Here is a 12358-nt window from a genome sequence, read left to right on the forward strand (position 1 = left end):
GGTCGTCCTCTTTTCCTCCTTCCTATGGGGCTCCATTCGGTTATTCTCTTTATCCGTCTGCTGTCGCTAGTTCTTCTTACATGTCCATACCACTTTAATCTTTTTTGTTCTATATATGTTAGTATGTCTGTTTCTATTGATGTTCTTTGCTTTATTTCGTCATTACTTCTCCTATCCATTCTTGTTACTCTGCAGCATCTTCGCAGGCATTCCATCTCTGTTGCTACTATCTTACTGCTGTTTTTCTTGTTTATGATCCAATTTTCAGCCCCATATGTCATAATACTTCGCACTAATGTTTTATAAATCTGTGTTTTTGTCTTCATATTTAGGTGTCTATCCCACCATACTGAGTTAAGTTGTCGGATTGCTGTTCTTGTTTGTCCTAATCTTTGTATAATTTCTTCCTTCGTTGTTGCCTTTTTCGTGATTATAAACCCCAGGTATTTGAATTTATCCTTTCCTTTGATTGTTACGTTGTCATCAATCTGTAGATCTTCTATGTCTTCTTCACTTGTAGATAGGTACTCTGTTTTCGCGAGGTTAATATCTAGGCCAGCCTTGGTATATTCTTCTTGTAGTTTCTTCATCATGTAACTGAGGTCTTCTTGGTCTTTTGCAATCACTACTTGATCGTCTGCGAAGCTTAACGTATATAGGTATTCGTTTCGTACCGGTACTCCCATACCTTCGCATTTTCTTTTCCATGTAGTCAAGGCTTTTTCTAAGTATATTTTGAATAGGGTTGGAGATGTGGAACAAGCCTGCAGGAGCCCTTTTGTTGTGGTGAAGTCTCCTATGATTCTTGTTCCCATTTTAATGGACACTTTATTTTCTTTATACAGAGCTTTTGTAGCTTCTATGAGCTCCGTCTGTATTTCTAATTTGTACAATGCCTCCCATAGTTCTGACCTTGGTACAGAGTCATACGCCTTTCTCAGATCCACAAATGCCAAGTGCATATCTCTATTTTTTGCTTTTTTCTTTTCCAACAGTTGTTCCAGTGTGTATATGTGGTCTATGCATGATCTTCCTGCCGTGAAGCCTGCCTGATCCTCCCCGATTTTGCCTTTTATCGCTTGCTCTTATCTTTTCTCGCAGTATCTTCCCATATAATCTTCCTATTGATGATATTACGCTTATTCCTCTGTAGTTTTCGCATCGTTTTTTATCTCCTTTCTTAAATATAGATGTCATATATGCCTCCGTCCATTCCTTTGGGAGCTGTTCTCCATTTATGGCTTTCTGAAATATCCATTGTATCATCCGGTGTAATTTTTTTGATCCGTATTTTATAAGCTCAGGTGAGATGCCTCCAGGTCCCGGTGCTTTCTTATTTTTGATTGCTTTTATGGCCGTTCTTATTTCCCTATCTGTTATTTCTATTTCATGTTGTGGGAATCTGCTTCGTCTTCGCCTGTTTTCTTTTCCAATGAATTGTGGTCTTTGTTCTGTTAATAGTTCCTTGTAGTAGTCCTTCCATTCTTTGTCCTGTATATTTCCCAATTTAATTTTTTCTTTTGAGTTTTGTTTCAATCCTCTCAGTACTTTCCATGACTCCGAAGTTCTTGTACCTCCTATGTTTCAATATCTAAGCAGATTCTTTCCCATTCTTCATTCTTTTGCTGTGTTATTTGTTTTTTCACTTCTCTATATTCTTTATAAACTTCATCGTTGTTTGTAGTCAGCCATTTTCTGTATAGTTGCTTTTTTTCTTCAATTATTCTTTTTGTTGGTTCATTTATTTCAAAATAGTGCTGTTTATTTGTTATATGTTCTTTTTCCCCAGTGTTTCTATTAATAAAAAATGGAGTGAACAAGAAACTCTTAAAAGAAAGCGAGGGTCTGGAAGATAAAAACTATACCAAATTTAGGTATGTAAAAATAAAATTAATATTTTGTAATATCTCTATCAGCATTGATAGCAGCTTGTAGTCTTCAGTCCATCTGCGTGAAAGGAACTATTAAATTATCTTCTTCAGAGAGCTCTTCCCAAACCTGTTGTATACAGTGCCACAGCTTTTCAGCATTTTAAGGTTTAAAATTACGCTGATACAACCGTTTTATAATAACGCCCCACACATTCTCAATTGGATTTAAATCTGGACTGTAGTTGGGCCATTGTAAAGTTTCGATGTTGTTATTCTGGAGCCATTGGTTTATTATATTTGCAGTGTGAACAGGACAATTATCTTGTTGGAGGATAAAATTATTTTCTAAATACAACTGTTCTACACTGGGAAACATGATATTTTCTAGAATATTCAAATAAGTTTGCCCAACAAACCTGCCATCAATATGCCATACCATTCCCATTCCTCTAGATGAAATCCATCCCCATACATTGGCGCTTAAATGACCAGCTGCTCGATTATCTATCAACATAGAGGATTAAATCTATTATTATCTGGTCTATACACCCCAATTTTGCCCTTTTTAGAAGATGAAAAATCTTCTCATCTGTAAATATTACCCTGTCCCAAAAATCTTGATTCTGTAGCTGATGGTTTAAAGCAAATATAAGTCTTGATTGCTTTTGTTGTGCTGTAAGAGCTTGTTTTTTGCTGCAGTTCAGTACCTAAGACAAAATTCTTTAATTCTGCACCAAGTTGTTGTCTTTCTTCCCAGAAACTGTGACATAATTCTTGCAATTTTCGCATCCTCAAAAGGATTCTCTTCTAATCTCTCCAAAAGCGTACCATCTTCATGAGCGGTAGATATTTTTGGTCTTCCAGAACCTTTCTTTCTTTTGAGAGTTTCCTGTTCTCTCCATCTTTTATTAAAAATAAAAACTGTTGTTCTGCTTACGTTAAAATGGTTCGCTACAGCAGATAGTAACCAACCATCTTCTAATTTTGTTACAATTATTGCTTTTAGTTCTTTGCTAGCATGTGAAGCCATTTTTTGCGATTGAACAGAATAAGATATCTGACAAATTTTAAGATTTGGCAGTGAAAGTATGTAAATAATAAGTATTTATCCTTCTAAATACCTTGCTCAATTTTCTACAAAATACTCTTTAAGAGTTGTATCAGTTTTTTAGGAACCAGCTGTACAAATTTGGCATTTATAAATAACAATTTAATAATGTTTATCAATAACATATATTTATTATAATTATATTTTAAACAAATAAATAAAAAATAACAAAAGACGACTTTTTTGCAATAAAATACGATAAATGATATTATTTTAATGTTGTAGCCGAGTTTAAAAAAAGAAATAGCAACTATATGTCATTTCTTCCGAGCGCAGTATTTTGAAACATGAACGCTGCTGTCCCTTCAGTACCTACCCTCACTCCTTTAACTCTAGTCGAAACGAAAAGTACTCTTTGTTTGCAACACTCCTGTTTAAACAATTTTCAATAATTTTGTTTGCTAAAAGTTTTGTTAAGAATTTTTCTTGGTTAATTTTAGCCCTTAATGTGATTAATTAATGTAATAGTATTTTTTTTAATCAAAGCTTCTACACTGGCGTTGTATTACTTTTTTTCTCTATAGAGAAATAGCAGGATTGCAAAATTATTACGCAGAAATAGAAAATTGCATTATTTTTACTAATTTTTACTACACTGTTTTGAAGCTAATATTGAATTTTTCATAAAAATTTTCAAAAACTTACTTCCAAATGACATTTTTATGACTTTTTTTTGGTGAAGTTTCTATAGTTTTATACTCCTTGGAATAGTTAGTTTTGTCTGTCATTATTGCAACAACAATTTATGATAAGAAAGTTAATTGAAAACATAACAATTTTACTTCTGTCAATTTTTATAGCAAGTATGATACTTTCCTACATAATATTCAGAGAAGAAGGTTTTTTTGTTTTAATTTTTCAACTATCTTCCCAGACATTTAGTCTTGTTTAACATTCATATATGTACTTTAAAACACATGAAAAAATGTCCACCTGTCAGTTTAATAAATAAGTTTCAATCATGTCATGGAAGAGAAAGAAATATTACAAAGTAGATGACAGCACTAAGTAAAAGACATAAGTGAATTAACCCATTCAATGTGTTAATTACAATGCTTATAAGTGATAGCAGCACCTATGCAAGTCATCATCCGACTCTTATAAGTGACAGCGGCATCAAAACGGTTAAGCATAGAAAACTTTGGCAGTATAATTTATAGTTTTAATTATTAAGAAATATTTTCGCCTATAAATAAATAACAACAGACATATGTTTCTAAGGTAAGAAAATATCAGTTGTTTTTATTTTCATTATGATTTCCAATAAAAGAACATTTAAATATAACATGTGTATCATTCAACATAATGTAATTCCACTAACTGCAATGAAAGTTCAGTCTCATGTTTAATAAATGAACAAACATTAAAGCAATTAAACTGGTGTGGCAATTTTTAAAACTAAGCAGTTTCAATTTCTGAAAGTGTTTCTAACATGTAGTTATTCTGATAATGTCTGTTTAGTTCATGCTGGTTTTCTAGTCTGCTTCAGAATAAATCTTATTTATTTATTTCCTGAGGTCTGAAGTTAATATTAATTCTGTTATAGTTCTGTCTAATCCTTCAGATGACACCTGACTGTTTTTTATTCATATTATCTTAAATCATAACAAGAAAATAAAATTGTGAAAAAATAATGTTTTGATAATGAAAGAAATTGTTGGGAGATAACTTTAAATCATATAAAACCTTATATTACACTATTTACAAAATACAGTTTGACTTAAATATTATCACAAAGACCAATAAAAAAAGACTAAGATCTATTTGTCCTGGTCCTGTGCTGTGTTGTCCTCTGCCCCCTTTGCCTTTTCTGATTATCAGCAGGAGGAGGGCCATTCCCGCTGGACCTTGATGTAGATGTACTATTAACTGTTGGTTTTGCTGGAACAGCAACATTGTTGTGCTGCATGGGAGGTACTATAGGAGGACCAGTTGTGGTGACTGGAGGTGGTTGGGGTGGTCCCACATTTACTCTTCCTGTAGCATTGTTTGTTCCATTATTCATAGGCATACTGTTTGTAGGAACTGGTGGCAATTGAGGTTGAATTTGATTTGGTTCGCTCATATTATGCTGCTCATTGAATACCATGCAGAATTCACCAATTTTTTGCAAGTCTCCCCCCTTTGAAGTATACAGGGTTAGACAGTTTCTCCATACAGATACATATCCCTTAGTTAATCTGACTATATCACCTGTAAGATACATAAAATATCCACAATTAACATACCCCTTAAGTAATCACTGAGAGGAATAAAAAATAAAGTGAAAATGGAAAATAAAGAAGACCTATCTCCACTTTTGAGCATATAGGATTAAATGTATATAAACAACAAGCTATTACATACACAGCGCAAAAGAATTTTAGGTCAAAAATATATCCTGCTTAGTACCTTATCGAAAATTTAGGGGTGTGTATCCCATAAATGACCACCAATACAACCATCGGTATTTAAATTTATATAAAGAAAAGTTACCTGGAACAAGTAAGTGACCAGCTTCATCCCAAATACTAGCATTTATGCAAGCACTTTGATCCGCCACTTTGAAAGTTCGAACTTCGCGGTTTTCTTTGGTTACAGTGGGGTGGCCGACTTCTAAAACGATAAACACTACATTTACATTTTTCAAACCTGGACGCATGTCCTTTATCTGGGTGTAATTATCCATATTGAAAACTAAATTATTAAATACAGCAAGCAAAGAGAAAATAGAACATTCAATGCCCGAATTCTCTAATAAATTAACAAAACGTAAAATCTCCTCCTTTTCCTACTCCTATAGAGCAATTATGTCATGTCAATGTCAAAAAATTTCATTTTTTGTTGTCGGCTAATGTTGGTAGCAATTAAAGTGGTTTCAATTTAATAACTTGGTTAATTGGTTGTTTCATTTTGAAGAGAGAAAATATTTCAAATCTTTTATTTAATAATAAATAATTTAATAATAATAAGAAGCTGTTTCAAATATTTATCTAAAATTAGGTTTTAATAATCGTAATGTCTATAGATATAATTTATACTTTACACATATTTCATCTCTGGTTTTATTCTGATATCTAACCAGATAGTACTAAAAATATACAAAAAAAATACCGCTATATTGTATGGATGGTATTACCAAAGAATATAGACTCATATATGCGTCTATATTCTTTGGCATTACAGACATAATAATTAACCATTTGAATATTTGATCTTTTAATCTAAATAAAAGTGGTAGATTGTAGATCGTTAATATCTTCTTATTCTTTTGTTAAGAAGTTAAATATTATTATATTGTAAATATTATACACTTTGCTACCAAATGTTTTATCAGTCAGACATAACAAATATTTCCAAATACCTCAACAAAATGTAACTGGTTGGTATGAAATTTGAAATTATTGATATTGGCTACCCTGGCCGGCAAACAACATATGAAGCAAATCACAGTATATACTATACCACAAATAGTAGTGTAAGTGGTATAGAACATGTGGGGAGAGTGAATTGCATGGGCCAGCCGTTCATAATGGCGACGGCGCTACTAGTCACGGTACGTTAGTAGCATCGAGCAAAAAGACAAAAGAGGGAATCTAATCGTTATGAAAAGGCGACCAAAAAAGTGGCCTCTGATGGCGGACATATCCGGAAATGCGAATGCGCCAAATTTAAATTTTCCGACACTTATTAACAGTAGCTATAAAATAGTTTTCAGAATGTGTCTTAGACGAGAAAATTTTAATTAAATATTAACGATAACAGTCTAAAATGTGAAACAATTGTTAAAAAACTTCAATATAAATAAGATTTCATGTGACAGTTGGGACAAATAATAACATAACCCAACTAAATTTGATTTCTTAAACAAGGAAAGACTATCTTTCCTTATTTAATTTGGCCTCTCAAGATGGCACTTCCTGTCTAACAATATTTTTGCCCCCACTACCTTTACATTCCCTCTTTTGTCTTTTTGCTCGATGGTTAGTAGGGACGTTGATGTAAATGCTGTTGCCTGCCATGGTTTCACTAGTTTTGCATATTTACCCAAATGATGATTATACTATACAATGTTTTCCAAAAAACAAAGATTGTAGCAAATTCTACTAAAATCACAACTTCAATTTACAATAATAACTTATTTCTAAAGATTTTTGAGTATTCATCGAAACAAAAAATGTGTTAGTGGCAACATTGTAATCCACGCCTTTGGGCCTTTGCTTTGCATTTGCATGGTATCCCAAATTTTAGAAATAGGAGATAATTGCTAAATGAGAAAAAGGTATAATACCAAAATGATATAGTATTCCAAATTGAAAAAATGAAAAGAATATTTTGGATGAAGGGCTATTAAAGGTTTATCTGAGGAATAGGAGTTTATTTTTACAAGTACCAGGTAAGAACAGCACTTAATGTTGTAAATACAAACTCGATACTATTTTGTATGTACACTTTACACTTTGCTTCTGTAGTTAAATTACCTTTAAATCTTAACCAACATGAATCTTATTTATATAATTATATCTACATATATATTTTAAAATCATTAAAACTCTTAACTCTTATAATTACATTCCTAAAAGCTTATTTTATAAAAAAAATCATACATTCTTAATTTTAATAATATTTCATTATTATAGATTTTCATGGACCTTCTACTTCTGAGCAATTAATAGTTACATACTAATTTATGATGATCCTGAAGAGCAAGATCACAGAAATGCTAGAGTTTACACTTTATTATCTACAGATGCTCCTTTAAGGAAGAGTATCTTAGAAGGCATGGACCTTATAACAAACCAGTATTGAGGCATCTATATTTGTTTATCAATAGGACGATCTCCAACAGGATGGGAAGGTTAAATGAAGATTGGTGGAAAAATCCCTACATGAAGTTGTCCATCTGGTACAGGATCGCAACAATGGAGACAGCAAGTTAACAATATTTAGAGTGTCATGTCCTCACTCCACACCCTTACAAGGGCTTAAGGAATGAGAATTAGGAGGATATTAATGTTGCCAATACTTTACCAAAGTAAATTATGCCTACAAATAAACAAGTGTCAGGATATCTGTGTTTTATTTTGTTGTTTTCCGGACTTTGGCTTGTTAGTAGATATGGTCATAAAATAATAAATAAAAACTTTCTTGTACCATAATATCGTTATAATATATACTTTCTCTTTCTGATATTATGTTTATACTATAAAAATGCCTAAGTGTATACCATATTTTTGGACAGATATTTTTTGGCATAGAATAAATTTTTATGTCTTATTTTATGACTATATTTATTTTTTAATAAAAGCATAACTCTTCAATTTTTCCGCCTAAAATTCCGAGCTTAATTTGCTGCCTTAAATTCGGAAACTATGTTTTAAATTTTCCGCCAAATGACATTAGTTTCAGCCCGTCCGCATTTGTTGCTAGAAACTCTCTACCAAATCTTTCTATGCCACTTACCTTGCTAGAGTGCTATATACTGTGTGTGAAGAAAAAAACATAACCTTAGTCCAAAACTTTGATCTTTGAAATTTTGAGTTAAATAATTTTAAATTATATATAACATTGACAATATTATTATGGCAGAGGATTTAGAAAATGTATAAAACAAAATAATACTGTAGTTTTTAAATAATATTTTGTCTTAATTTTGTAGATTCCGTCTATAACAGTAAAAGAACCCTTGGACTTGGTGAGATTAAGTTTAGATGAAAGAATATACGTTAAAATGCGAAATGATCGTGAGCTTCGCGGCAGATTGCATGTAAGTATTTAGAATTGTGTAGTATTCTAATTTTGTCATTTTGAAATTAAATTTGTGCATTTCTATATAATTACTCTTTATCTTTTCAATAATCCATATGGTTTTCAGCTTTGGATCAGTTCCCATTACTCTTAACACGTTCTTACCCCTTAAAAACTATTTCTATGTCATAGAACACTATGTTAGAAAGTGGAATTTACATCTGTACATATATTTGGAGGTCTATAAAGTGTCATAATACAAGGCTATAAACTTGTCCTTGTAGGGTGGTATTGTTAGCCAACTGTAAGATAATCTTAGTACATATTAGCTACTATGTTAGGCTAGATTAGAAATGAACATTCACATACTTTCTACTTGTTTTTGTAAATGTGTAAATGTTTCTTACCATTGTTCTTGCTTTTGTTTTTCTGTATTTAGGAACATTTTGCCTGTTTTTGGTGCCCATTATAACTTACAGACAATAAAACTACAAAACATAACCCTCATATTTGCGTAACAACATTAATTTTTTTTGCAGGCCTATGACCAACATATGAACATGATTTTAAGTGATGCCGAAGAAACAATTACTACAGTAGAAATAGATGAGGAGACATATGAAGAAGTTTACAGAACTACAAAGAGAAATATTCCAATGCTTTTTGTAAGGGGAGATGGGGTTATTTTAGTATCTCCACCAATGAGAACATCCTAATCACCTCTTTTTAATAATTGCTAAACTTCTTTTCTGCATATGTAAATGCATATTTATGTTTATAACTAATATACTTATGAGTTTCTAAAATTTGAAATAAAAATGTTTTTAAATTTTGTATGAACTATTTTTATTTAATAAATTTATAATTTATTAATCTTGTTACTAATGACCAAGAAATTTACTATTACTATATGGAAAACTATATTGTTGCCAAGTACAGTTTTTAATGCTTCAATTTAGCCTTATATTAACCCTCTGTAGCTAACATGAAATATGTTTTCATTGTAGCTAATCTTAATCTGATAACCAACTTAAACAAAATTTGGAGCTTTATTACGTAAAGGTTTATCTAAGAGAACTAAATCATTTTTAACTATACTGACACAATGCTCCAGAAATTAAGACAAATACTTGGTAAATATATATCAAATTATCAACAAATAAAATAATTATCAATAAAAACTTTAACCTTTTAAGTGACATGTTAAGGTGAAAAATCTCTATATCTTGTTCACCTGTTATTAAAATATCTGTTAGATGTTGATTACTATTTTTTAAAATAGCAATGTGTGATAGATGTAGCATGGCTTTTAATTGAATTCCATCCAGATAATCTCAAAAAAGAAATTTTCTGTCCTTAAGATATCTTTACCTTGAATTCATTTTATTTTTTATTTAGCTTATGGCAATTTAAGTCACAACATACACTGGGGTGCAAAATTAACCAGACACTCAGATTTTTCTTAAAAACTGGCATTTAAAAAAGTTTAAGATGTTTCCAATTGAGTATTTAATAATAAACAAAATTTAAAAGTCAAATTTATTACAACTCAAGAATGTTACACAGAAAAAACAATAAACAATTGAAAAAACTTGAAAATATGCAAAGAAACATTTTTTTTTAATATAAACATTTTTTATGGAAAACTTTTATGGAAAAAGGCAGCAAAGTCTGCTGGAGGGATTTGCCCCCATTCGTCACAAACTGCTTGCTCCACTTCATTCATGGTTTCAAACTCACCATATGCCGTTCGAGAATATCCCATACAAGCTCTAATTGGATTTAAATCTGCACTCCTTGGGGGCCAGGTAATAAACGAATCAAAACTTCATCCAAGTAATCCCGTGTTATTCTTATGATGTCCGGACGAGCATTATCTTGCATCAGACGAAAGTTTTTTCCAACAAATGAGGCAAATGGCACATTAATAAACGAATCCCAACTTCATCCAAGTAATCCCGTATTATTCTTGTGATGTGCGGACGAGCATTATCTGCCTGCCCACACCATTATACCATCTCCACCAAATTGAACTCTTGGAGTAAAAAAACATTGCTGATAACGTTCACCAGCTCTTCTCCATATCCTAGGCAGCTCATCTGATGAGTATCTGTTAAATCTTGATTCATTCGTGAAAAGCACTCCAATCGTCAACACCCCAATTAAGATGTTCGCGAGCGAAGTGTAAACGTTGCCTCTGATGATCTGCTGTTAATAGAGGTCCCGTGACAGATATTCTGGACCTCAATCCATATTCATTTAAGCGTCTTCGAACGGTATAAACGGAAACTGTGTTTCTATGGACACCATTTAATCATTGAACAAGTACTGGTGCTTGTAATGAACGATCTCGTAACGCTTGTAACCTAAGCAAGCGATCTTAAACTTGACTTGTGGTTCTTTGTCTACCTTGACCTGGCCTTCTGGTGTATTTTCCTGTTTCCCGAAAGTTTTGTACTGCATCAAACATTGTACTTCCAGAAATTCCTAAAGCATTTGCGATGTGACAAATGCTCTGCCCATCATCCTGTAAAGCAACAGCTTGTGCTACTTCTGGTGCCATAATTTTTTTAATGCAAGTTTTAAACAGACAATTCAAAAACCTACAGCCGAATTTATAATCAGGTACAGTACCACAATAAACTTAAATTATTACTAAGCCACTATTTCACATTAATAACAAAACGTATGTGAATAACGATAAACCTACAAAAAGAAAGAGCAAAGATGATAAACAGTGGCAAACGTATAGTTTGGAATTCACCAAATCAGCCAGAAGCGTACATAAAAAATATAGCAGAAACTTTACAGAGTAATAATCCCAAACCTCTAAGTATCGACGATCATAATAAATTAATTACAGACTCGGTTAGAAACGCACAACTCAAATTCTGCAAGAAAAATTACACCAAAAGTGAAAAGATTAGCAAAGACACAAAAGCTCTCATGGAAATACGACGAAACCTAAGCGAGAAAGAAAAGGGAAACAAAGAAGAATATAGAAAACTAAATAAAAGAATTTCAGCGGATATTAGAAGAGATATAAGAAGATATAATACTAATGTAATTACTCAAACAGTAGAAAAGAACAAAGGTTTAAAGATAATGAAAAGAGAACTCACACAAAGTAAAAAAGAAATATACAAGCTAGAAGATAAAGACGGACTCGTTATTGAGGCAATAAAAGCAGGAGGAGAAATTCTATTAAAATCAGTAAGCGAACTGTTTAATAAATGCTTACATGCGGGTACGATTCCTAAAGACTGGAACAATGCAGTGATAGTCTTGTTACACAAAAAAGGTGATATTACTAAATTAGAAAATTATAGACCCATCAGCCTCTTGACACATATGTATAAACTCTTTATGAAAATCTTAACAAAGAGACTAACACCTAAACTAGATTTCTATCAGCCCAAAGAACAGGCAGGCTTTAGGAGAGGATATGGCATAAATGACCATTTGCACACCATAAAGATCTTAATTGAAAAATGCATCGAGTACAACATACCACTGGTTCTTGCATTAATCTTTGAATAGATTACAGGTACACGTCACTAATCAAAAACATCTACGAGAACGCTACATCAAGTATACGACTACACGAAGACACAGAAAAATTCAGCTTAGGTCGAGGAGTAAGACAAGGAGA

General features: G+C 32.1%; 2 protein-coding genes across 3 annotated transcripts in view; one reads left to right on the plus strand and one right to left on the minus strand.

The window, feature by feature from the left end:
- Positions 1-9579, plus strand: part of LOC140445006 (U6 snRNA-associated Sm-like protein LSm3) — a 96350-nt gene extending 86771 nt beyond the window's left edge. The window contains exons 1-3 of one of the 2 annotated variants that reach the window (XM_072536783.1): positions 8434-8561; positions 8618-8725; positions 9246-9579. In XM_072536783.1, coding sequence (XP_072392884.1) covers positions 8541-8561; positions 8618-8725; positions 9246-9422 — 306 coding nt within the window. In that variant the 5' untranslated portion in view covers positions 8434-8540 and the 3' untranslated portion in view covers positions 9423-9579. Of the gene's footprint in view, positions 1-8433; positions 8562-8617; positions 8726-9245 lie in introns of those variants that run through there. The other variant, XM_072536782.1, reaches the window with a different exon arrangement.
- On the minus strand, positions 4645-5766 carry LOC140446191 (SOSS complex subunit B homolog). Its single transcript, XM_072538729.1, has 2 exons — positions 5455-5766; positions 4645-5172 (listed from the first exon to the last, which is right to left on the minus strand). The coding sequence occupies exons 1-2, from the start codon at positions 5645-5647 to the stop codon at positions 4733-4735; spliced, it is 633 nt and encodes a 210-aa protein (XP_072394830.1). The 5' UTR covers positions 5648-5766; the 3' UTR covers positions 4645-4732.
- Positions 9580-12358: the final 2779 nt, after the last annotated feature.

The sequence above is a fragment of the Diabrotica undecimpunctata genome, chromosome 7 (genome assembly GCF_040954645.1).
Source record: "Diabrotica undecimpunctata isolate CICGRU chromosome 7, icDiaUnde3, whole genome shotgun sequence".
In the NCBI taxonomy this organism is placed as follows: domain Eukaryota; kingdom Metazoa; phylum Arthropoda; class Insecta; order Coleoptera; family Chrysomelidae; genus Diabrotica; species Diabrotica undecimpunctata.